This window comes from Lithobates pipiens, unplaced genomic scaffold (assembly GCF_037356315.1).
Source record: "Lithobates pipiens isolate NorthernLeopardFrog02 unplaced genomic scaffold, aLitPip1_a1.2 Scaffold_1, whole genome shotgun sequence".
NCBI lineage: Eukaryota > Metazoa > Chordata > Amphibia > Anura > Ranidae > Lithobates > Lithobates pipiens.
Genome location: NW_027507685.1, coordinates 196,591,573 through 196,617,964, shown reverse-complemented (window position 1 = coordinate 196,617,964; position 26,392 = coordinate 196,591,573). Strand labels below are relative to the sequence as shown.

The following is a 26,392-nucleotide window of genomic DNA, read 5'->3' as shown; positions in this document are numbered from 1 at the left end:
GCAGTTCCTGTGCCTGGCATTGAAGGTGGGGAGTTCGGTATGGCACCTCCAATTCAGGGCTCTGCCATTCGGACTCTCGTCCTCTCCCAGGGTCTTTAGAAAGATTATGGCAGAGGCTTTGGAGCCCCTGAAGTTGAAGGGGATTCTAGTCGTCCCTCATCTGGACGATCTTTTGTTTTTTGCGAACTCCAGGGAGCAGGTTCTGGTCAATCTCCAGAGGGCCCAGTCTCACCTCGAGGGCCTGGGGTGGCTTCTAAATCTAGACAAGTCGAACCTGATCCCCCTCACAGGAAATGAAATTTCTGGGGTATACGTTAAACTCGATTCTCCAGAAAGTTTTCCTGCCGCTGGAAAAACAGGAAAGTTGCAGCTAGCTGTACAGCGGATACAGAGAAACCAGGCAGTCTCAGTCAGGACGGCTATGGCAGTTCTGGGCCTGCTTACGGCAGCAATCCCGGCTGTTCAGTAGGCCAGGTTCCATTCCAGACCCCTTCAGAGGGAGGTTCTGTCAAGCTGGTCCCATCAGGATCCTTTGGAAAAGCAGGTAAGAATTTCGTCAAGGACGAAAAGGGCTCTTTGGTGGTGGAGAGACCAGGCAAACCTCTCAAGGGGCCTGGTGTGGACCTTTCCTGTGGACAAGCGTCTTACTACAGACGCAAGTGCCTGGGGCTGGGGGGCCCACCTGGATGGTCAGACATCTCAGGGGGTCTGGTCCAAGCAGGAAGCTCAAAGATCATCCAACTGGAGGTAGTTGAAGGCGATCTTTTTGGGTTTGGTGGCCTTTCAGCAGAATTTGAGAGGTCACCATGTCCAGGTGTTGTCAGACAACACAACAGCGGTTACCTACATTATGAAGCAAGGGGGAACCAGGAGCAGGAGCTTGATGGAGTTGGCCAATCTGTTGTTAGCCTGGGCAGAGCAGAACACAGCCTCACTATCGGCAGTGCATCTGAAGGGCTCTCCGAATTTGTTTGCGGACCTCCTAAGCAGGCGAAAATTGCTAGAGGCAGAATGGAGCCTGAATCAGGAGGTGTTCCTGATGATCTCCGAGGCTTGGGGGGTTCCACAGGTAGACCTTTTTGCCAGTCAGCAGAACTCAAAGGTGGACAGATTCGTTTCTCTTCACCGAGGAGATGCAGCAATAGGGTTGGATGCATTTGCTCATCCCTGGCACTACCAGCTGTGCTACGCCTTTCCCCCCCTTTCCTCTAATTCCACTAGTGCTGAGGAAATTCAGGGAAGAAGGGACGGACTTAATACTAGTCACTCCTTTTTGGCCAAAAAGGCCTTGGTTCGCGGGTCTTCGAAACCTAGCCTCAAAGCCCCCATGGAGGTTACCACTCAGAAAAGATCTGTTATCCCAGGGGACAGTAAATCATTCCAGAGGTGGAACTTCTACAGCTAACTGCCTGGTTTCTGAGGAGGACCTCTTAAAAGCCAAAGGTCTCTCCAGATAAAGTAGTAAAGACCCTGCTGTCTAGCAGGAAGGCAGTTACACAGGCAATTTACATGAAAGTCTGGAAAAAGTTCAACTCCTGGTGTAGTTCTAGAGAGCTCAAGGTCAAGAGCACGGTGTCCGTCTTGGAGTTTCTCCATGAAGGAATGGAGAAGGGTCTCACAGCCAGTACTCTGAAGACTCAGGTGGCTGCCTTATCAGTTTTCTTTGAAAATACTTTATCTAAAGAGACTTTAATTTCTAGATTTTTTTTTAGGGCTCTTGCTCGAAGTAGACCAGTAGCCCTTAAAGACTTTCCCAGTTGGGATTTGTCTACAGTTTTACAGGGTCTCTCGGGAGCACCGTTTGAACCCTTACAAGAAGCTTCTTTACAGAAGGTGGTTTTTAAAACCATCTTTTTGGTGGCCATCACCTCGGCCAGGAGGGCCAGCAAGCTCCAAGCTCTAGCTATTACAGAACCCTTCCTTAGAGTTTATCAGGACAGGGTGGTACTGAGGACGGATCCAGCATCCAGCATTCCTACCGAAAGTATCCTCAGCTTTTCATCGATCGCAGGAAATAGTGTTGCCTACATTCTCTGCAACCCCAGCGAATGCAGGAGAGGAAGTTTTTCACACATTGGATGTGAGAAGGTGTCTATTGCAGTTTCTGAAAATTACTAAAGATTTTAGAAAATCAAACGCCCTTTTTGTGATATTTTCTGGATCACGCAAGGGGGAGAAAGCTTCTAAGAGTACGCTGGGTAGGTGGCTTAAGTTGGCTATAACAGAAGCCTATAAAGCAAAAGGAGAAACACCTCCCTCAGGTATTGCTGCTAACTCTACTAGATCCACGGCAGTTTCCTGGGCTGAAAGGGCCGGTGCAACGCCTGAACAAATCTGCAAGGCTGCCACTTGGTCCAGTTATTCGACATTTCTCCGGCACTACCGGTTAGATCTACTGTCTGCAGCAGATCAGGCCTTCGGCAGGAAGGTACTGCAGGCAGTAGTCCCGCCCTAGGGTAAGTTTCTCGGTTATCCTCTCCGGGGTTGTCCTGGAAAGGCGATTTGAGAAAGACTAAGTTAGCCTTACCGGTGACGGTATTTCTAAGAGCCTTTCAGGACAACCGTTACTTCCCTCCCTAGGTTATGCTTAGTAAATGTATTAAGTTCTACCATGGTGTTGTGCTTTCTGTGCTTTGTTTTCCAGTGTCGGAAGGCCACGATAACTGAAGCCATGGAGGAAGAGGAGGTGTTTTTAAAGTGGGCATGTGTTTCCTAATGACAAGGTGGAGCTACACTCTCTCCGGGGTTGTCCTGAAAGGCTCTTATGCCGCGTACACACGACAGGACTTAATTCTGACAGAGTTCTGACAGAATTCTGACGGAGTTCTGACAGACTTTCCGAATGAACGGACTTGGCCACACACAATCACACCAAAGTCCGACGGATTAGAACGTGATGACGTATGACTGGACTAGAATAAGGAAGTTCATAGCCAGTAGCCAATAGCTGCCCTAGCGTCGGTTTTAGTCCGTCAGACTAGCACACACACGAGCGGATTTCTGGGTCCGGCAGAGTTTTGGCGGAAAAATTTGAAGCATGTTCCATTTCTAAAGTCTGTCAGACTTTTGCGAATCAAAAGTCCGTTGCAGCCCACACACGATCGAATAGTCTGCCGGAATCATTCCGTCAGACTTTTGATGTTGAAAAGTCTGGTCATGTGTACGGGGCTTTAGAAATACCGTCACCGGTAAGTCTAACTTAGTCTATTTTTTTTTGTACAAAGTTTAGGAGAGTTTTGTTTCTTTCTGCCTCCAAGCTCCATTTAGAAATGCGAACCAGAAGGGTTTTTTCCTGCCTCTAAATGTTAAACTCAAAATATGCCTAATGTGCATGGACACATAGGATAACATTGAGCTGCTTCTACAGGCAGAACACAAAACTCCTGTAGAAGCAGTGTTTTTTTAAGCCAGTGTGCATGGGGCCTTAAAGCGGTAGTAAACCGCTGGGGGATGAAATAAAAACCTGCAAGACAATAGCATAATGTGCTGGTGTGCAATTCATGCTAGCACATTATGAAATACCTTAGAATGAAGCTCCCGCAGCACACCCAGTCACCGCTAAGGGTCTTATATGTTCCCAGTAGATCAATAATTTTTGAAATACTAAGACCAGCCTGTGTGACGCCAACAACCATGCCATGTTCAAAGTTTCCTAAATCCCTTTCTGCTCCCATTCTGATGCTCGGTTTGAGCTTCGGCAAGTTGTCTTCACCACGTCTAGATGCCTAAATGCATTGAGTTGCGATGTATCGATTCTCGTTCTTAGAAAACTGGTGTCGATGCATCCCTACCTATATAGTGGCAAAAATTATTTACTCCCTTGCAGGTTTTTGTACGTTTCCCACTTATAAATGAAGGGTCTAGAACACAGGTGGCAAACACAAGGCCCGTGGACCAAATCTGGCCCGCCATGCTTTGTCATGTGACCCGCGCAGCGGCTGCCAGCCTCCACCTCCTGTTCTCACAGCCGCTTTCTGCTGTCACGAACTGGAGTAAACACTTCCTCCGCTCTCCTCCTCAGTCTCCCCAGCGGCGCCGACTGTGCGTGTAGCTGAGCACATGAGCTGTGAATACGGCGTAGCCTGTCATTGGCAGAGGTACCTGGCGGCTCCAACGGCTGTGTGTTCAAATCTACATCCAGCGGCTGCATCTTGAGGGAGGGGTTTTTAGGACTTGTAGCAGTACTGGCCATGAAAGCATTCTTGTAAATGCCATCTTACACCAGGTAGGAGAGAGTACAGATGTGAGGTTTGCTGTGGGGGGGACTGTGTAGGAAGATGTGTTAAGAGATGGGGGGGGGGGGGGTCAGTGTGTAGGGGTCAGAACCCAGGAGGAGGGATGGATGGGGGCACAGCTAGGGCGCCGCTGACTCCCTGCCCTCTGTGTGGGTAGGGCGCCGCTGACTCCCTGCCCTCTGTGTGGGTAGGGCGCCGCTGACTCCCTTGAGTTTGACATCCCCGGTCTAGAATTATCATAGATGTATTTTAAATGGAGACAGAATATCAACCAAAAATCCAGAAAAAAAACACAATACAAATGTTATACAGGAGTTCTATAGCGCCTACAGTTTGCACAGCGCTTTACAACATTAGGGCAGACAGTACAATTACAATATAACGCGATACAGTAGGAATCAGGGGGCCATGCTCGTTAGAGCTTACAATCTAGGAGGGAGGATCAAGTGATACGAAAGGATAACTGTGGCGGGTGAGCTGATGAAGAAAATAAAAGTGCAGTTGTTAGGTGGAGGCAGGGTAGGCTTCTCAGAAGAAAACTTTTCAGGGCTCGCCTAAAAGTATATAGATTTGGAGATAGTCTGACTGATTGGGGTAGGGAATTCCAGGGGATGGGAGGAGGTGATGAGGGAGCTAGAGAGTAGGGGGTTTTGGGAGGAACAAAGTGGATGATTAGGTTGGTATTTTGGGACTAGGTTAGTGATGTAGCTGGGGGCAGAGTGGTGGATGGCTTTGTAACTTATTAGTATTTTGAATTTAATTAGTTGGGCGAGTGGCAGCCAATGGAGGGCAGACACTGAGTGGCTTGTAAGGTGGCGTCTGGCAGCAGAATACATGATGGACTGAAGGAGGGATAATCTTTTTAACGGTAAGGTAAGCCAATGAGGTGTGGAGTAGTTGAAGCGGGAGATAACCAGGGAGTGAATCGGGAGCTTTGTGATTTCATTGGTTAGGAAATTGGTTTAGGAAATGTTAGAAATTGAGTTGCAGTTCAGTGAGTGAAGAAGCCCTTGTTGGCAAGCAGAGGCATTTCTTGTAGTTGGCTACCAGGTTTACACATCTCGGGAGGGATTTTGGTCCACTCTTTATAGATCTTCTCTAAATCCTTAAAGTCCACCCTAACACTAAAATCTAAATCTACAGACCCCCCACGATCTAAGACTAACCTATCTAGCCCTGTAAATAAGAAATCTCTATACATACCTTTTCTGAAGCCACTCTGGTCCCACGCTGAGCTGTCGTCGGCAGCTTCGCTATGGAGGCGCATGCAGAGGAGGCAGCCAACGACAAAAGCCCCATAGTCCCTCTCTGGGTGACGTCACTTCCCATTTCCCAACCGTTGTCAGCTATCTCATCTACAGGGCGTTCCGCTGCTGGAGACAGGAGCTGCTTCAAAAAAGGTATGTATAGCAATTTCTTCTTCACAGGGTTAAATCAGTTGGGGTTAGATCGTGGATGCCTGTTGCGTTATGCCGCGTACACACGAGCGGACTTTTGAACATCCAAAGTCCGACGGAATGATTCCGTCAGGCTATTCCATCGTGTGTGGGCTGCAACGGACTTTTGATTCGCAAAAGTCTGACGGACTTTAGAATATGGAACATGCTTTAAATTTTTCCGACGGAACTCCGCCGTACCCGGTCCCTCCGAAAAATTCGCTCGTGTGTATGCTATTCCGACGGACTAAAACCGACGCTAGGGCAGCTATTGGCTACTGGCTATGAACTTCCTTATTCGAGTCCAGTCGTACGTCATCACGTTCGAATCCGTCGGAGTTTAGTGTGATTGTGTGTGGCCAAGTCTGCTCAGTCGAAAAGTCCGTCAGAACTCTGTCGGAACTCCGGCAGAACTCCTTCGGAAGTCTGTCAGACATAAGTTCTCTTGTGTGTACGGGGCTTTAGAGTTTTTTTTAGTCTTAGTGGACTTCTACTTTAAGGTTTTTTTGGCTGTCGCTTGACAACTCAGACCCCTTTCACACCACACTGCCCATAGTGTGAGCGGTAAAACGCCGCTATTTATAGCAGCGTTTTACCACCGGATTTGCACGCTTTTACCCCGCCGCTAGCGGCCGAGAAAGGCATAAAACCACCGGCAATACGTGGCGTTTTGCCGGCAGTATTACAGTGCTGCCCCATTGATTTCAAGGGAGGAGCGGTAAACACACCGCTCCAAAGAAGCTGCTGGCAGGAGAATAGGAAGACGTCCTGCCAGCGCACCGCTGTAGTGTGAAAGCCCTCAGGGCTTAGGGAGAATAGGGAGTAGCGGTAAACACACCGCTCCAAAGAAGCTGCTGGCAGGACTTTTCCCTGATGTCCTGCCAGCGCACCGCTGTAGTGTGAAAGCCCTCAGGGCTTTCACACTACATACAATGGTGCAGCTTCTTTAGGGTGGATTGCAGGCGCCATTTCTAACGCTATAGTGCCAGCAAAACGCCCTGGTGTGATCGCGTCGGGCCGCGCAGCCAGTAATTGAGCCCCCAGCTTTGAGGCCTTCTGTGATCCTATGGTTCCTTCTGGAATCTGGCGCCCTCTTGTGGTGGCCGTTGGAATTACAACAAGCAATGCTAATGGAGCTATCTCCTTCCCTTTACTTGGAACCCCTAAACTATATATTTATAATTTTTTTTTTTTTTTTATTATTCTAACACCCTAGAGAGTAAAATGGTGGTCGTTGCAATACTGTCTCACACCATATTTGCACAGCAGACTTACAAGCGCACTTTTTTGGGGGAAAAAAATAATTTATTTAATAAAAAAAATAAGACAACAGTAAAGTTAACCCAATTTTTTATTTTTTTTATATTGTGAAAGATAATGTTACGCCGAGTAAATCGATACCCAACATGTCATGCTTCAAAATTGCGCCCGCTCATGGAATGGCGACAAACTTTTACCCTTTAAAATCTCCATAGGCGACGTTTAAAAAAATTCAGAGGAGTTCTAGGGCTAGAATTATTGCTCTTACTCTACCGATCGCAGCGATATCTCACATGTGTGGTTTGAACATCGCTTTCATATATGAATTCGCTTCTGCATGCAAGCTTGGTGGGACAGGGTGCATTTAAACATTTTTTTTTTTTTTCACTGTTCTTTAAAAAAAAAAAATGTGTGTCACTTTTATTCCTATTACAAGGAATGTAAAAAAGCATGACAGGTTGTGTGTGTGTGTATATATGTATATACATATATATATATATATATATATGATCTGGGGTCAGAGAGACCTCATATTTACACTAAAATGCAATTTAAAAAAAAAATCGTCATTTGAAAAAAATAAAACAAAACTTCAGACGGGCCTGTACACATGCCTCCTTGTGGGCACTGCAGGATTTCAATCCATGGTTGGTTTGGTGACTGTGGTCCCAACTGCCTTGAGATTATTCACAAGCTCCTCCCGTGTAGTTCTGGGCTGATCCCTCACTTCTCATGATCATGCTTACCCCATGAGGCGAAATCTTGCATGGAACTCCAGACCGAGGGCGATTGATGGTTATTTTGTATTTCTTCCATTTGCAAACAATCATTACAACAGTTGTTTTCTCATCAGGCTTCTTGCTGAGGGTCTTGTAGCCCATTCTAGGCTTGTGCAGATCTATAATCTTGTCCTTGAAAACCTTTGACAGCTCTTTGGTCTTATGCATGATGGTGGTTTAAATGGAAGAGTTTCTGTGGAGAGGTCTTATTTTACACATAACGAGACGTTGTTAGGAGCACCTTCTTAAATTGACAGGACTAATCTGCGTACCAAATGAGTACAGACCAGTGATGGTGAACCTTGGCACCCCAGATGTTTTGGAACTACATTTCCCATGATGCTCCACTACACTGCAGAGTGCATGAGCATCATGGGAAATGTAGTTCCAAAACATCTGGGGTGTCAAGGTTCACCATCACTGGTACAGACTATACCGATGGCCAGTCTGCGAGCCAAAATTATTATTGGTTGGTAGGGGATCGAATGCTTTTTACTCATCATTCACTCATTTAGTATCATGTGGGGTGTATCCTTCTTCCCCCTTTTTTTTTCTTTCTTTCTTTCTTGATATTCTGTCTCCATTTAAAATATGCCTATGCTAAAAATTCTAGACCCTTCATTTCTTTAAGTGGGCAAACTTGCAAAATCTACAGGAGATCAAATAATTTCCCCACCGTAAAAATAGTTTTTGTTGGAGAATGTTTCTGGTCATTTGTAAGCATGCTGGTGGATTTTATGCAAAATTTCAGCATGCCGTGTCTTGGCCCATTCTTCATAATTGTGAGAAATTCTCTCCGATATGTCAGCTCCACATGGTTTGAGACTTTCACAGCTTACACTCTAGTCATCAGATATGACACTAAAAGCATCTGTGGCACCATTCTCAGATGGGCAATGATCAATGGAGGGTGAGAGGTTGTCCTTCTTATGAAGCTCTAATGTAGTACATTCCCTCTACCTTTTTGTGGATGTGGCAGTCTGTCCTAGGGAAAAGGATGTTGGGAACCTCTCTTTAGTGCCCGTTCACACAGGGGCGACGCGACTTGCAGCGCGACTCACAGACACGACCTGCACACGACTTCAGCGGCGACTTGCAAAATGACTTCTGTATAGAAGTCAATGCAAGTCGCCTGAAGTCGCCCCAAAAATAGTACAGGGACCTTTTTCTAAGTCGGAGCGACTTGAGTCGCTCCTATTAGAACGGTTCCATAGTACAGAACGGAGTGCGACTTGTCAGGTGGCTAAGTTGCCTGACAAGTCGCGGTAGTGTGAACGGGCACTTACTGTTGATAAATGGGGGGGGGGCGCACCCACAGTGCCACTTCTGTATATATCAGGGGAGAATGAAGAAGATACCGAATAGATATCAACAGGTCGGACTTTCAAGGCATGGAAGCAAATAAGAAAGTAGCAAAAACTGTTTATTAGAAAATATATACAATGTCATAACAGTGTTCAAAACAATATAAAAATCATATAAAATGATACAATTTGTACATTGAGCCCTTGTGCATCACTTCCATGCGTTTCGTCGTAAAGGCTTCCTCAGGACATGGAAAAAGGTTCAAAGACGTAGCAACAGATCAAAAATACATCTCACTATCTGAAATGAAAGTTATCAAAGTTAAAATTCAAAACAATGCATATATTCATAGACTTTGCATTGTATATCACATTTAAAAAGCATGTGCTCAACTATCTAGAAAGCAGAGAGGGAAACATAACTCATTGCTGTTCTCATCACCCCTACATCGCAATATTCCTATGCGTGACGCTACGATCCAACCCATTTCCCTAAATGAGTTGTGCTTGGGCAAACTTTGTAAATGTCACACAATTGTCTAAGATGCGTTTCTTTTATGTTTATGTGTCCTTTATGCCTTATTTTCCTGTATAATTAGACAGAAATGTGGTTTTGCAGGTGGGGACTGACCAGTTCCAGCGATCGATGTGTGGGAGTTGGGGGTGGGGGGGGGGGGTGTATGATGTCTGTAGCAGGGAGTGCTCACACCTCTGCATTCCTGGCAGACTTGTAGAGCCGGTATGGCCGTATCGTACAAACGAACCACCTCGCGCTTAGTGTAATATAAATCGGTGGAATATTATGTTAAAAATGTGAAAATTAGGGGATGCCGCACACTAACAAGTGTCAGGATAAAACGCAAATACAACTTCAATAAAAAAAAAAATATGGGCTGTTCATTTAAATCGTATGAGAACAATGTAAAACAAATATCGTGACACCATTCAGTGATGTCGACAAAAAGGAAACTCCTGAACTGGACTTTTTAGGCCATGTAGATAAGTAAAGTAATATAACATGAATTGAATGTTTGTTACTAACCACAATTAAAAAATCACAATACAAATTTTGAGAATTGCATATAAAAACAGAAAAAGCGGCAGATGAATTAATTTATGCAGCTACAATATGCATATGATGTACAATATGTAACTTAAAGATCTAACAACCAAATGCAACAGGATCACCAACACGTTTCAGAAATATATTCATTCCTTCTTCAGGGGTGATTTTAGTAGAACAGAGTTACTTCTCTAAATATATGCATGTCTAGATAATGTGTAAGTGCAATTAATATTGTTATACTAACTGAATGTTTTGTTATGACAATGCACTTCTATCATTGTGTGGTATAGAAGTAACACTGTTCTCCTTAAATACATCCCTGAAGAAGGAATGAATATATTTCTGAAACGCGTTGTCTGATTCTGTTGCATTTGGTCTTTAGAACTTTAAGATGCATTTTGTAGCTGCATAAATTCATCAGCGGCTTTTTGTGTGTTTTTTTTTTTTTTTTTATGCAATCCTCCAATAAGATTTTTGTATTGTGATTTTATATTGTTCGTATTAAACATTCAATTATTGTCCTATTACTTTACTTATCTACATGGCCTAAAAAGTCCAGTTAGGGGGTTTCTTTGTCTTTTTCAGCTTATTTTGGGGTGTGTGTGTGTGTGCGTGTGTGCATACATACATTACATACATACATACATACATACATACATACATACATACATACATACATACATACATACATACATACATACTTTTTTCAAAAAAAAATGCTACTTTGTTATAAAACATATGAAGAAAATTTTTATTTAACTTTTTTATAATTTTAGGCCAAAATTTTATTCTATGTCACAAGTGCTGACATTAACTGGGGGGCTGATCCTGCTAACATTGCATTTTTGGGGACACTATGCTGTTAAGGACACTAATATAGTTCTGATTGTGATTTAAAGCGGAGGTCCACCCTAAAATGGACCTTCCGCTCATCGGAATCCTCCCCCCCCTCCGGCGCCACAATTGGCACCTTTCAGGGGGGGGGGGGTGCAGTTACCTGGATAATCCAGGTAACTGCACCCACTTCCGGGATAGCTCTCTGCGGAAAGGGGCGTAGATTACGCCCCGCTGCCTGCTGGGAAACACACAGATCCCAGAGGCAGCGGGGACCGTCCTTATTGCGCAGCGCTACTCGCGCATGCGCAGTAGGGAACCGGGAAATGAAGCCGAAAGGCTCCATTTCCTGATTCCCATACCCAAGATGGCGGCGGCAGCACCCGAGTACCGATCTAGAGATCTGCTTCGGGTGCCGACATCGCGGGCGCGCTGGACAGGTAAGTGTCACTATTTTAAAAGTCAGCAGCTGCAGTATTTGTAGCTGCTGGCTTTTAAAAAAAAAAAAAAAAACGCGGACTCCCGCTTTAAGATACTGGTGCATACAGGCATTATACTAGTAATCGGTGATCAGCCACTTACAATGTGAGTGTGACAATCTGTAAATAACTGACATGGATGCCGCTAGTGACACTAATAGTGGTAATACTAGGAGGGCAATCAAGGGGTTAACCGTGTGCCTAACAGCTTGGTGTTTGTGTGCTGCCTATACTGGCTGATCTGGCTAAGTGTTAATTTTATTTTATTTTTTTCTTTAATTTTGGAATGGCAGGGAGCATGGATTTAGAAACAGATCTGTGCTGTGATTGGCCACAGCTGATCAGCAGGTAAACGGCCTAAATGATTGGCTGTAACCTGCTGCCAAACTCCTCCTGTGTCCAATCACCACACAGGTCAGCAGGGGACACGTGCATGGGAAAATCAGGAAGTACACTGCAATGTATGGATATGTTGCAGTGCCTGGCCTGTGCTGTCTGCTCACAGTTAAATGTACTGCGGGCAGCATGGGATTAAATGTGGTGTGAGTATTCCATGTAATAAGTGAACTACAAGTGCCAGCGATCCATGATTCAGATCCAGTGCTCCATTATCGCATACTGAGTTCACCTGCTTACTGGAAGAATAGACGCCAAAATGTAAGGTCAACAGCGGCCCAGATACAGGACAAAGCCTGTTAATAGCTGGCTAACTTTGCAATCGGAAGCCATCGGATCCTCTGCTCTCCAGCCTCAAGCACAGTAGCACTGGCCCTGAATATTGAATGCCCCACAGCAACAGGTTCACACCAGTAATGGCCCCAATTAAGTTCCATGGGATAATGTTCTTCATGAGGAATTCTAGAGAGAGACCATAATGCATTACCACATAAACGTGTGCTTTTATCTAATAAAAATGTAGTTGCAGGATCACAAGCGTGTGATTTAAAAAAAAAAATAAAAAAATAATAAAAAGCATGCCACTCGACCAAAGCCACACGCGATGACGTCAGCACCAAAGCTTCCTGTAATGTACAATTTCTAGAGCTATCCCTAATAAGGTTGTCTAACAGCTGAAACGCGTAAGCCGCTGTACTACACCTGCAATAAAATTTCTATAGTTGTTAAAAAGCCACAGAGGTGTAAACCCAGGCTTAGATGTCCTCTTGCTTCTTATTGCATTTCCAAGACCATGTAGGAGTAACCTTACCAGAGGGACACACAGAAACAAACATACAGTGGTATTCACACCCTTTGAAATTTTTTGCCATGTTACAGCCAAAAAACATACATTTTTTATTTTATTCGATTTTTTTTTTTTGATAGGCCAACACAAAGTGGAACATAATTGTGAAGTGGAAGGAAAATGATAAATGGTTTTCAATAATTTTTTTTTTTTTTTTTAAACTAATAAGTGCGGTGTGCATTTGGATTCAGCTCCCCTGAGTCAATACTTTTGAAGAACCTCCTTTCACTGCAATTACCACTGCAAGACTATTTAGTTGTGCAAAGCTGGTATAGACATCCCTAGAGTGACATTTTTGGCCATTCTGATTTGAAATATCTCAAGCTCTGTTAGATTGGATGGAGAACGTCTGAACAACAATTTTCAAGTCTCTCAACAGATTTATTTCTGGACTTTGACTGGGCCCTTCTAACACATGAATATGCTTTTGATCTAAACCAGGGATATGCAATTAGTGGACCTCCAGCTGTTGCAGAACTACAAGTCTCATGAGGCATAGAGTCTGACAGCCACAAGCATGACACCCAGGGGCAGAGACGTGATGGGACTTGTAGTTCTGCAACAGCTGGAGGTCCGCTAATTGCATGTCCCTTATCTAAACCATTCTATTGTAGCTTTGGCTGTATGTTTAGGGTCGTTGTCCTGCTGGGAGGTGAACCTCCGCCCCAGTCTCAGTTCTTTTGCAGATTCTATCAGGATTTTTTTTTTTTCTTCTAAGATTGCCCTGTATGTGGCTCCATCCATCTTCCCATCAACTCTGACCAGCTTCCCTGTCTCTGCTGAAGAAAAGCATCCTCACAACATGATGCTGCCACCACCATGCTTCACGGTGGGGATGGTGTGTTTAGAGTGAGTGTCGGTTCACATTGGGGTGACTTGGTCCCCTGACAAGTCGCGCTCCATGCACGACAATTGAACTGTTCTAATCAAACAACTCAAGTCCCTCTGAGTTAGAAAAAGGTTCCTGCAATACTTGGGGGCGACTTTGGAGTGGCTTGCATTGACTTCTATTAAAGAAATCCTTTGCAACCAGCGCTGAAGTCATGGGCAGCTTCAGAGTTGGGTGACTTTTGAAGCTGCCCCGGTTTGAACCAAGCCTGATGTGTATTGTTAGTTTTCCACCACATCTAGCGTTCTTGCTTTTAGGACAGAAAGTTACATTTTGGTGTCTCCAGAGCACCTTCTTCCACATGTTTGCTGTGTCCCCCACATGGCTTCTTGCAAAACGCAAACGGGACTTCTTATGGCTTTTTTTTTTTTTTTTTTTTTTTTTAACAATGGCTTTTTTGACATTCTTCCATAAAGGCCAGATGTGTGGAGTGCACAACTTATAGTTATCCTGTGGACAGATTCTCCCACCTGAGCTGTGGATCTCTGCAGCTCCTCCAGAGTTTCCATGGGCCTCTTGGCTGCTTCTCTGATTAATGCTCTCCTTGCCCAGCCTGTCAGTTTAGATGGATGGTCATGTCTTGGTAGGTTTGCAGTTGTGCCATACTCTTTCTATTTTCAGATGATGGATTGAACAGTGCTCCGCGAGATGTTCAAAGCTTGGGATGTTTTTATATAACCTAACCCAGCTTTAAACTTCTCCACAACTTTATCCCTGACCTGCCTGGTGTGTTCCTTGGCTTTCATGATGCTGCTTGCTCACTAAGGTTCTCTAGAAATCTGAGGGCTTCACAGAACAGCTGTAGTTATACTGAGTTTCAATTACACACAGGTGAACTCTAGCTACTAATCGGGTGACTTTTGAATGCAATTGGTTCCACTAGATTTTTGTGGGGGAGTGAATACAGATGCCCGTCACGCTTTACAGATATTTGTAAACCATTTATCATTTTCCTTCCACTTCACAATTCTGTGCCACTTTTGTGCTTTGGTCTATCACATACAATGCCAATAAAATTAATATTTTTGGTTGCAACATGACAATGTGGAAAAAGGGGCATGAATACCTTTTCAAGACACTGTATATGCTGGCAATAAGGGTTATATTTTTTTTTTTTTTTTTTTTGCTATATATTGACTTTATTTGCGCCACCTTCCAGTGAGTGTATATCTGCATGACTGAGGTGTACCCTGTGGTACAACCGGTTCCTCCAGTAATAATCCCTTTTATTGATTGTAATACAATGCTGTGTACACGGATAGGAGCAGGTGAGGCCAGTTCTGGACACACATTTGTTCCATGGTCTAATGCTCCTCACAGAGCTTCCCTTCATCAATTGATTTGCATCCAAAATGCAGAATGACTTTTATTTGAATATCTCTTCCTTTTTTATATTAAGGCTTTTTGTGTAGCATTATCTAAAGCCTTTGAACCTGAATTGCAAGTTTATTCTATGAGAGACCAATTGAAGTATCTTCTGATTATTGCAAACCTTCCATGTGGTTTTAGAAGGAACCTATGAGGATGAAACTACTGGGTTGTCATTGAGCTCCTATATTTTCCTTTTTTCAGATGCTCTTTAATAGTCTGCTTATACTGTACTTTAAATGCCAAAGTCCTGATGTAAAGTTGGCCACCCTTTAGCACTTTTAGGAGGTTGTTAGTTTAGCCATAAGCTTCATATGTAATGTTTTAAGCGTCTCTTAAATGTGTTCAAGCGTTAATGCAGCCTGCCGGTTGCTAGGAAGCAGGCAGCCATTGCTACCAAGTGTTCTATTATATTACAAGGACTCTGATGGCTATTTGTTACCTGGCGTGCTTGGTTGTTGGATCGCAGGTGGTTATTGCCGTGTAGCGTCCAGTTGCTAGGGGGCAGATGGCTATTGTCACCTAGTGTCCTCCATCGCTAAGACTCTCACGGCTCTTGTACTCCATTACTGTTTATTGTGCTGTATGTGTGTGAGGTGTTTGTTTGTGTTTTTTTTTTTTTTTTTTTCTGTCCAGTAATCCCACCAAAGTACATAGTCTCTTATGAGGGTATTGCCAGTAGAGACTAGGACTAGGCTGGCTGTACTGGGACAAATGTCTGCCTATAGACAGGTGCTGTTAATGCCTGGGTTTATTTGGATCACATCATCAGAAGCCTGACTCTGGAGTAGATTAAGGGCCTCCAGGCAAACAGCCCAGCACAGTTCATCTACAGCAGACATTGTCAGGAACCTGTGACAAGTATTCCATTGTGTCCCTTGCATGTGTGTCTGATGAGCCTTCATGGGTCTCATGGGGGTCCTGCTGACAGCTCTGCAATGCTCACATCCCATCCATGTGCCTGAAATGCTTTGTCAGACCAATCCCCATCTGTGGTCTGTGTGTGATCTAAATCGGGGGGGGTGGACAAATCCTGGTAGACAGCCAAAGAAGTTCTGCGGATGTTTGTGTTGCAAGCTCCTACCTCCTGGTTCTCTTAGCCTTATGTAGATTTATTTTATTTTTTTTGGTTTTCTTTTGAATGCTGCAAGTCCTATTTAGATTTGTTTGCATTGTAAGCAAAGCAAGCCAGGCTCTGCTTTTTAACCGCTCCGAGGTGTGCAGCACCACTCCAAATACAAAACCCCTCTCATGCTGCAGACCCTGCGTGTGCCAGTGTCCTGACAAAATAGGCAACTTGGCAGAAATTGGAACCACAGCACTTCTGCTTTCTTTAAACCATTCGTTGTGAGGAAAGGTTGCGAGCACTGAACTTATTCTCTCTGGAGACGCTTGAGAGGGGATATGATTTCGATTTACAAATACCGTACTGGTGACCCCACAATAGGGATAGAACTTTTTTGCAGAAGGGACTTTAACAAGACTTGTGTCCACTCATTAAAATTAGAAGAAAAGAGGTCTAATCTTAAACTACGTAGAGGGTTCTTTACTCTAAGAGCGGCAAGGATGTGCAATTCCTTTCTATAGGCAGTGGGGTCCTCCACCCCAAATGAACGGGTTTGGGGTGGAGGAACTTGATTGGCCTGCACAGAGTCCTGACCTCAATCCAATTTGAATTCATCCCAAAGGTGTTCCATTGGGTTGAGGGCAGGAAGTGCAGGCCAGTCAAGTTTGCATATCTATGTCTTTAGGGACCTATGCACTTCTGAAAGAATGGTTAAACACATAAACGCATCTTCCCTTAATTGTTGCCCATTCTGTCTGTGACTACTTTTTATAGCTTTTGGACAAAATGAAGGGCCCCAGAACTTTCTTGCACTGTTTGCCAGAGTTCTGTCAGAGTAGCAAACCCCTCAGATTAGGTAACGGAAGTGACATTCCATCAGCTGCAGATGCTTTCTACCACCAGGTTTGATAATCTGACAGAAGATGTGCAGTCAGAAGAAGGCAGCGGACATTTTTAACCACTTGCCACCCGCCATATAGCAAAATGATGGTGGCAAAGTGGTTTTAATATCCTGACCGGACGTCATATGACGTGATCAGGATATTAAGCCGCTGTGTGCCCCCAGGGGCGCGCATCGTGGCGATTGTTTTTGCAAAAAAATTTTTATATATAAAAATGCAATACTTATTCAGTACCAGCAAAGGAAATCTGTCTCAAAACAAACTGTTCTAAAATTGATTTGGGTACAGTGTTGCATTTCCAAATCGCAGCTATCGCAGCACTGAAAAAAATGCCATGGACAGGAAAGTCATTACAGGCTACTGTTAGAGGTGCACCGAATGGAGATTTTGGTATTCAAATTTAGAAGAATGTGCTTGGCCAAAAACTGAAAGCTAAAATTTAATGTTATATACATTTTTTTTTTTTTTTTTTTTTTTTTTTTTAAATATAACCTCTCATAGTTTTATTATATTTGACTTTTTTTTTTTTTTTTTTTTTTATTTTTTTTGATATGAAGATGAATTTTATCGGCACATTTAGCACAAGAAAAATGCATCCCTTTTTAAAGCCTATGTACACACACACTGGTCTTTTGCGCTTCCGTTGTGTTTAAACCTTGCTTGCAGAGATTTTGGTCACTTAAAAAAAAAAATGCGCCAAAAACCCACCTCCCATTGAAATGCAGCAACAACACATCAACGATGCACCTGTTACATTTTTGTCGTGGTTTTTGAATCGCGTGATCTACAAAAAACACATAAGCACAGTAATCGCAGCGAAATCGCATGTATTTTTGGCACTTTTTTGTCTTTATTGGCAAAACGCTTAAAACACCATTTTTGGCCTCTGAAATTTCTCTAGCTAGAACTGAAGTGGTTATATGTAGGTAAAGCATAGATTCACTGTAAATTATTTGACTCCTGGAATGCAGCCTTTCTGACTTCTACGTGGAATTTTTATTTTTATTTTTCTCAATCAAAATTCAATTTCCCATTTCAGGTTTAACGCAATCATGTTCCTGATAAATCGATATGCGAGCGGCGGCGGTGGTGGTGGGGGATTTGGAGGATTCGGTGGTGGAGGAGGAATGTTTGGAGGTATTATGAATGCACTCAGGTAAGACTTTGTGTTGTATGTTGTTGGAGTGTTATTATTGGTATATTGCAGATTGTGGAGAAATATCATGGGATTATATGTATAAGGCTATTGGGACTCGTTGACAAGTGTACCTTAATCCAGCCCTTATGTTGATCCTTAATACCATAACCTAAGCCCAAAAAATTTACATTTAGACCTCCCAATATAAATCCGAACCATGAAGCATGAACACTTCAAACTTGCTGAATTCCCAGAATTCAACTTTATAGGCACACTATGAGTTAGGTCCCAGAGATGACATATACCTAATTGGACTTCTCTGTTTTACTATAAGATAGGTTTATTGCACTCACAGAAGACACACTCTGGCTGTGAGAGGAGAGAAGTACGAAGAGCAACTTTGTCCACCCCTCCCCTCTGCTGCCCATTCACAGAAGCCTTTGTATCTTAAACGAGTTCACATAATAAAGCCTTCTGTGAAGTTCCAGCCACTCTGCCTTTTACCTAAAATTTTGTAAGTTGGTGAAAGGGCCTTCTTAATTCTTTCCCCTGATGTTAGTATAGATTGCACCCTTTGAGGTAGAGAATGGATCCTTCATTATTGGCTTCTAAGACATACCTCTGAATGTGGTCAAGACAGGTTTGTACATTTTTGAAAGGGAAGCAAAAAAAAAAATTGTAATTGTTTAGTCAGATCTACCGCTTGCCTATATCTTCGCAGACGATGGTGCACACCGTGTCACTGCTAATGCCCAATTCCTGCGGCAACAATCATAGTCGGTTGCTGATCTCATGTCAGCATTTGTCGCTCTCGCTTTGATCATGTCTGGGGTTCTGTTTGTCGACAGCTGACCCGAACGTGGCTCGTCCTCAGTTTTGTTCTTCCCATCGCAAAAGCATTTCAACCAGTCGTAAACACCTTTTTTATGTTCATGGCTTCCGTCCCATATGCTTGCACCAACCTTTCATGCATCTGTCGCCACTTTCCCCACTTTGTGCAAGAACTTGATGATCACTCGTTACTTCATTGCACTGTGACCCTACGTCTCACACTGACTGTTTGCCCACAGCGGGTTTACCCTGATGGTCACGTTTACTCCATGCTAGGTGGCACTTCTGGACGTGTCTCTGGATAACTATGTGCACCTGACCCATGTTGCCATTGAGATATTGGATCATTTACTGAACTTTTTACACCTCCTAAAGATGCTCAATGTGTCCCCACACATCATTCACTTGTCCCTGTATGCACTTTTCTTAAATGAACGTATTTGATCTTGAGTTGGGGTATGAAATATGGACTTCCTGTAGTGTTTGCCATGCTCATTGCTTTAGGTTCTATTGCCATACTCTGACATACTTATATATATTTTTTCTCTTTTCCTTTCCAGTGACGCTGCTGCAAACTACAGACCAGATCCTCCTGTAAGTGGGTGGTGTGTGTGTGTGTGTGTGTGTGTGTGTGTGTGTGTGTGTGTTTTTTTTATGTCTTACTATCTTCTCTTAAGCTTTTCAGAATTAACTAATTAAAATAAGAATATCTTCTTCACCTGACATGGGTTGATTCCATCTGTTGATTGCCATGTCTGCTGTACTGTCACACTTGTGGTTGACTGTTTAGGGTTTAGTTTGGTTGAGTTCTGCTGTCAAGTTCCCCAAAGATAGGACCAGCACTGGGGTGGGCTGTACGCAGTGTATTGTGAACAACACTAGATGTTCACTGACTTTTTAGACGTGTGTGGTTTGTTTGTTTGTTTTTTTTTTTTTGTTTTGTTTTTTTTGTTTTGTTTTTTTTATAGTAAATTGTATGGCTGCACACCCTCACTTGTGGTTCCCTGGTGTGGGGAAATGTGATTTTTTAAATTGGGCATGTTTTATGCCTGAAACCACCTGTCTGCATGAGGCCTAAGGCCTCATGCAAACGGGACTTTTAGTTAAAGTGTTTGTTACCCTAAAAAAAATAAAAAATAAAATTGATCCTGTCCCCTTTAAGACACAGCACAGTGCTTGTGCTGTGTCTTTTGGCCCCTGTATCCCCTGAAATAGCTGGCTGGTTTTGCCCTCCCCCTGTAAACTGAACACAGTTTATCATGGCTGTTGAGCCCTGACACTGGTCGGTTTACGTGCCTCCATTGTCCACTCTCTACACTGTCCTCTCCCCCCTCCCCTCCCTGCCTGTCTGCTTGTGACAATGCCCGCCCCCTCCTCTCCTGCTTTCATAACTTTATAATTTTCCGGCAATTCCCTTTGTTATTGCAAGGTCTCCAGCTTTTGTGCTTTAGTAAAAAAAAAAAAAATGCACCTTTTATTTCTGAACGCAGCTTGGCGCTCACGTGACCGGCCGCCTCTCTCCTCCCGACTGACATTAGCGGGGAATTCTTGGCCCCTCACACTGTAGCTGTCAGATTGGGAGAGAGAGCGGCGGGCAGTCACGTGAGCAGCATTGTGAAATAACATTTTTAATGAAGAACAGACACTGGAGACATTGCATTATTTAACACCGGGAATGGCCAGAAAATAAGGTTATTTTACAACCTCTTTAACCCTCCCAGAAGCGTTTTTACAGAAAAAAAAAAAAAAAACCCAATACTTATAATAATGTTAAGGGCTTGTGCACACTGCAGCTCAAAAATATATAGCTGGATAGATATCTATCTATATCTATCAACTAGTAATGTCAGAGACTTATTGTGGCAGACAAATCAGACACTTAAACTTTTTAGGGACACGAATACAGTGATGAATGCTAAAAAATATGCACTGTCACTGTACCAATGACACTGGCAGGGAAGGGGTTAACAGGGATGATAAATGTGTGCCTAAAATGTGTTTGCTCACTGTGTGGGAGGTGCTTGTATTGTGGGAAGGAAGAGATCGGTGTTCTTGCTGTGCAGAAACTACCTTCCCTACTGACAGGACAGCAGTCTTCCTTGTTTACCAGACCCGGTAATACAGGTACATGATCCTGCACAGAAGAGCTTCCTTGCCACCATATATGTACAGTATATGGTCAACAAGGAGTTAACAGCAACAAAGTGGTTTCATCTGCTTGGCTGTGATTTACGGCAGAGCTGTGTGAATCTTAGAACCTGGATGGACATATAAATGGAGATCTCTATATCTATATCATCTATCTCTATCCTTTTGGCAGGTAAAAACTGCTCCCAACTATGTGTTTGCTTGGAGTTCAGCTTCACTTCTCTCCCAAATGGTTTCATCCTTTTGAATGGCCTGGGGATGTTCCACTACTGAATCCCCTCCCCATCCTCCCGTCTGCTTATTCATGATACTTCTCACATGCTGGAACAATACAGATCTTGTACTTGGCAGCAAAACTTGTTCTCTTTATTCTGTTTCATACCATATATACATTGAAAGCCACGTCGGCCTCTGGCTGTTTGACACAAACTGCATGCTTCTTGACATTTCAGGTTTGATGTGGTTAGGCTTTCATATTGACATTTTGCTTTCTCTTTTCCCACGCAAGTCACGCCTAGTTCATAAATCTTTCTACAGGGTTCTACCCCGTGTGTGTGTGTGTGTGTGTGTGTGTGGGGGGGGGGGGGGGGGGCGGGCTCGTTCACACGCATTATTCAACAGATGCAAAGTTTCTCTAAGGCTCCATTCACGCGATTCCAAACTTTGCCTGTGATTTGGAATTGCGACGATTCTGCCCGCAATTCAAATCGCCTAGGTGTGAATGGAGCCTGACTGACACCCAACATAGAGCAAGAGACCACCTGCTTTCAGTAAGCAGCAGGGCAGATGCTTGGCACAGGACCAGAATCTAGGGGAGATCACTGAAGTAGCTACTCCAGTGATTTCCAGCTCTCACAGGGAAGCAACAGGTATGGTGTATATACATATGTTTATATTGGTCCAAACTGGACCAATGCACTGTAACAATGTAAGAATTGCCATGCTTAAACTGGTGCAGAAAGAAGGGAACCAATCATTCTGCTACACCCCCCCACAAGTGACCCATTGGTGAAGCCTCCAACTTGAATGGAATGTTCAGCAGGGCCTTGTATTCTTCAGAGTAAACAGATCCGTAGAACTATTTTTGAGGGATTTTTTTCCCAGGGGCCCCTTTCAGTGGCCACCAGGTCCTCCAGCTCAGTAATGTCAGCAACTTTTTTCAACCAGACAGCTACGGATGGTACCTATGTCTGCTCCCAAAAGAAGGGTATGAAGCTCTTCGCTGCGGTGATCAATAGTGGTAGGATGAAGCTCCTGTAGGCCTTACCAGAGAAACAATGATGATATAGAAGGAAACGTGCAGGATCTCTCGTTAGATCATGGCCAGTGAATTTTTGGGTTATACGATGGATGTCTGTTCAGTATGACTGTAGTTGATGGTAAGACCAGAAAATATGAGGGAGAAAAAAAAAGAACCAGTCTCCTCTCCACATCAACAAAGGTCCATGAGGGAACAACTTTATAAATCTAGACGTGTGTGTGTGTGTGTTACCAACACCTTGAAACCAAACTCTTTGTGTTTGGCACAGAGGTTTTTTGGGAGAACTTTTTGTGGTCTGCGTCCCTTTTTTGAGAGTAGAGCAACCTCTAGAATATGCAATTTTCTTTCCTTCTTCCATGGGTGGAAGGAAAGAAAATTGTATAATTCCACCACTAAAACATTTTTGGTGTTTGGGGGGGGGGTGAGAGAGGGAGAGGAGAGCACTTTTGTATTCTGTGCTTTCATTTTTAGACCTCATGCACGCAGGACGTTTTTATTCCTCCCCAGGACACCTTTGCTCCAGGGGAGAAAAAAAAAAGCAGCATTAAAGTGTTACTAAACCCAGGACCCTGCATTCACGATATCTGGTCCCCCACAGTACACAGAACATGAAAATGCAATCATTTTTGTAAATATAAACTGCTAAATAACTTTTCCCCATCAGCAGTATATAGCAGTTGTGACTTTTATCTGTGTCTGGTTAAAGCTTGTAGGAGGCTCCTACAAGCTCACTCGCATACCAGGAAGTGCAATGCTATTTTTCAGGAGGAATTCCAGACAAAAGGTGCATTTTCTGGGTAACACTTCTAAATGTTTCCTGTTTTTATAAGAAATGTTTGCTTTTTGTGTTCAGGTCTATTTTATACAGTCAGTTGCAATATTTCCATAAGTATTCCATAGTGTTTGCCAGTCTGTCACATTATCACAGTGCTTCTCATCTCCTTGCCGTCTAACCCTTCCCGCTATCTCTTCAGCCTGCCAGAAGCCATCCTTCCGTCATTCAGGCAAATGAGAATGATGAAGATCGGCAGTTCAGGAGGGTCTTCAATCAGCTGGCCGGAGATGTGAGTACGCAGGTTTTCCTTTCTGCTTGGAACCATCCAGGTCCCTGTGACTCAGTACCTGGCACACACGCTGTTTTCTCAGGGAGGGGTTTCTGGTTGACCTGAAATGTTTGCTTGCTGTGTCACTGACTCTTGTGTTCTCACAGGACATGGAAGTCAGCGCAACAGAGCTGATGGGAATCCTCAACAAAATTATTGCAAAACGTAAGTGTGATAATATGTATAATGAATACTTTTTTTTTTTTTTTTTTTCATGCAATTCCAAGCCGCAGGTTCAAATTGCAGCTGCATTTACCCCCCCCCCCCCCTTCATTTTATTTATCTGCTCTGATTGGCCAGAGTTGGCTCTGTAAGCTCCAAGCAAAAGAACACACAGAGGGGAGTAGACACCTAGTGCATTAACCAAGGTTTATTAAACAAAGCCAAATAAATACTCTCAAACAGATGCAATGCACATTACACTCTCTGATGGTCAATCAACGTGTCAACGGATGACTGAACAATTGGTGATGTTGGCAGGCTGATGCGTTTTGGGGATGCATCCCCTTCTTCCTTGGGGCTCCAGAAGGGGATGCGTCCCCAAAATGCATCATCCTGCCGACAATGTCACGTTGATTGACCATCAGTGTCATACGCGTTTCGTCTAGTTGTGAGTATTTATTTGGCTATTTGCTTTTTAAATAACCACTTCCTGCAAAATCGTGTACCAGTATGTTATTTTGCTGAAGTGGTTGTACCGGGATGATGCCTGCAGTGGCAGACATCACCCCAGTACTATGTGTTTTTTGTATGTTTTTTGTTTTGGAGCCGACGGTTGGCTTACTTGTACGGATGCGGCTAAGCAGCCACTCGGCTATTATTACAAAGAGTGGGAGGGGACATCCTCCCGCTGCTCCGCCCAGGCCCCCCGTCCCACTGGGATACCCGAGCCACAAGCTAGGCTGACCGGAGACCCGAACCAAGCCGAATTCGGCTTTGATCGGGTCTCCGATGTAGAAACCCAGAAGCAACGTCGCTTCCGGGTTTACTTGGCAGCCGACGGTGCCATTTGGATTGGAGGGGTTTGGATATTTTTATTTTATTTTTTTTTCTCTCCGTCTCCATCTCTCTGTGCTCACATGCTGTGGAAAACGCATATGTAATTTGCACCCACAAATGTAAACCATGTTCAAATTACACACATGAGGTATTGCCGTGATCATTAGCGCGAGAGCAATAATTCTAGTGCAAGACCTCCTCTAACTCTGAACCGGTAAGCGTTAAAGATTTTTAAAGTGTGGCATGTTGGGTATCTGGCATAACCTCTTCCACATTTATACAAAAAATTGGGCTAATTTTATTTTACTATTTTTTTTTTTTTTTTTCCAAAAAAAATTGCGTTTGAAAGATCAGTGCGCAAATACAGTGTGACCATTAAAATATTGCAGTGACCACCAGTTTATTCTGTAGGATCTTTGCTAAAACCATATATGTTTTGGGGGTTCTAAGTAATTTTCTAGCAAAAAAATACAGACTTTTAACTTGTAAACAACAAATGTCAGAAATAGGCCTGGTCTTGAAGTGGTTAATAACCCTTGGGTAATGTGCTAGGCGTTTTTGCCCCCTGAGTGTTTTGTAATTCTTGGTTGGATTCCCCTGTCTGAAGAGGGCTACACCCCTGAAGCATTGTCCTTTAAAGCGGTTGTATAGTCTATATTTTTAAACATGTACCTACAGGTAAGCCTATAATAAGGTGTACCATAGGTGTATTTTAAATGAGACAGAATATCAACCAAACATCCAGAAAAAAAATCCTGATACAAATGTTCTAAATTGAGTTGCAGTTCAGTGAGTAAAAGTATTTGACCCCCCTACCAACCAACAGTAATTCTGGTTCCCACAGACTGGCTACAGTATGTGCTCATGTGGTGCCTAGCTTAGTCCTGTCAATTTTATAAAGGAGCTCCTAATGACAACTCGTTTTGTGTATAAAAGACACCTGTCCACAGAATCTTTCTTCCATTCAATCTTCATTATCATTGGAAAGACTAAAGAGCTGTCAAAGGATGTCAGGGAGAAGATTGTGGACTTGCACAAGGGTGGAATGGGCTATATGACCATCAACAAGAAGTTTGAGCAGGAGACAACTGTTGGAGCAATTATTTGCAATTGGAAGAAATACAAATCACGATCGCCCTCAGTCTGGAGCTCCATGCAAGATTTTGCCTCATGGGGGTAAGGATGAGAAAGTGAGGGATCAGCCCAGAACTATAGGTAGCTTGTGAATGATCTCAAGGCAGTTGGGACCACAGTCACCAAACACACTGTGACACAAATGCGTAACACAATACGCCACCATGGATTGAAATTCTGCAGAGCCTGCAAGGTCACCCACCTCAAAGCATATGTACAGGCCCATCTAAAATTTGCCAATGAACATCTAAATGATTTGGAGAAGGATTGGGAGAAAGTGGTGTGGTCAGATGAGACCAAAATTGAGCTCTTTGGCATTAACTCGGCTCGCCATGTTTAGAGGAGGAAGAAAAATGCTGACTATGACCCCAAGAACGCCATCCATACAGTCCAGCACGGAGGTGAAAACCTTTATGCTTTGGGGCTGTTTCTCTGCTGAGGGTACAGGCTGACTTTGCTGTATTGAAGGGCCATGTATTGTAAAATCTTGGATGAGAACCTTCTTCCCTCAGCCAGAACACTGAAGATGAGTTGTGGATGCGTCTTCCATTATGTCAATGACCCAAAACATACCACCAAGGCAATAAAGGAGTGGCTTAATAAGAAGCACATTAAGGTCATCAAGTGGCCTAGCCAATCTCCAGACCTTCATCTTATAGAAAAATTTATGGAGGGAGCTGAAACTTCGAGTTGTCAAGCGGCAGCCAAACCTTAAGGCCCCTTTCACACTGGGGCAGTGCGGGCATCGCGGTAAAGCGCCGCTATTTTTATCGGCGCTTTACCGTCGTTTTAGCGGTGGTCTGCAGCCGCTAGCGGGGTGGTTTTAACCCCTGCTAGCTGCTGAAAAAGGGTTAAAACGGCAGCAGCGCTTTGCTGGCGGTATTGCTGCGCTGCCCCATTGATTTCAATGGGTAGGA

The 26,392-nt window shown here is 43.7% G+C and overlaps 1 protein-coding gene across 1 annotated transcript in view; it reads left to right on the top strand.

Annotated features, from left to right (window-relative positions):
- The window catches only part of CAPNS1 (calpain small subunit 1), a 47,895-nt gene that overhangs the window by 6,001 nt on the left and 15,502 nt on the right, over positions 1-26,392 (top strand). The window contains exons 2-5 of the mRNA XM_077479796.1: positions 17,901-18,017; positions 19,391-19,424; positions 23,214-23,303; positions 23,450-23,507. Of these exons, the coding sequence (XP_077335922.1) occupies positions 17,914-18,017; positions 19,391-19,424; positions 23,214-23,303; positions 23,450-23,507 (286 nt within the window). The 5' untranslated portion in view covers positions 17,901-17,913. The remainder of the gene's footprint in view (positions 1-17,900; positions 18,018-19,390; positions 19,425-23,213; positions 23,304-23,449; positions 23,508-26,392) is intronic.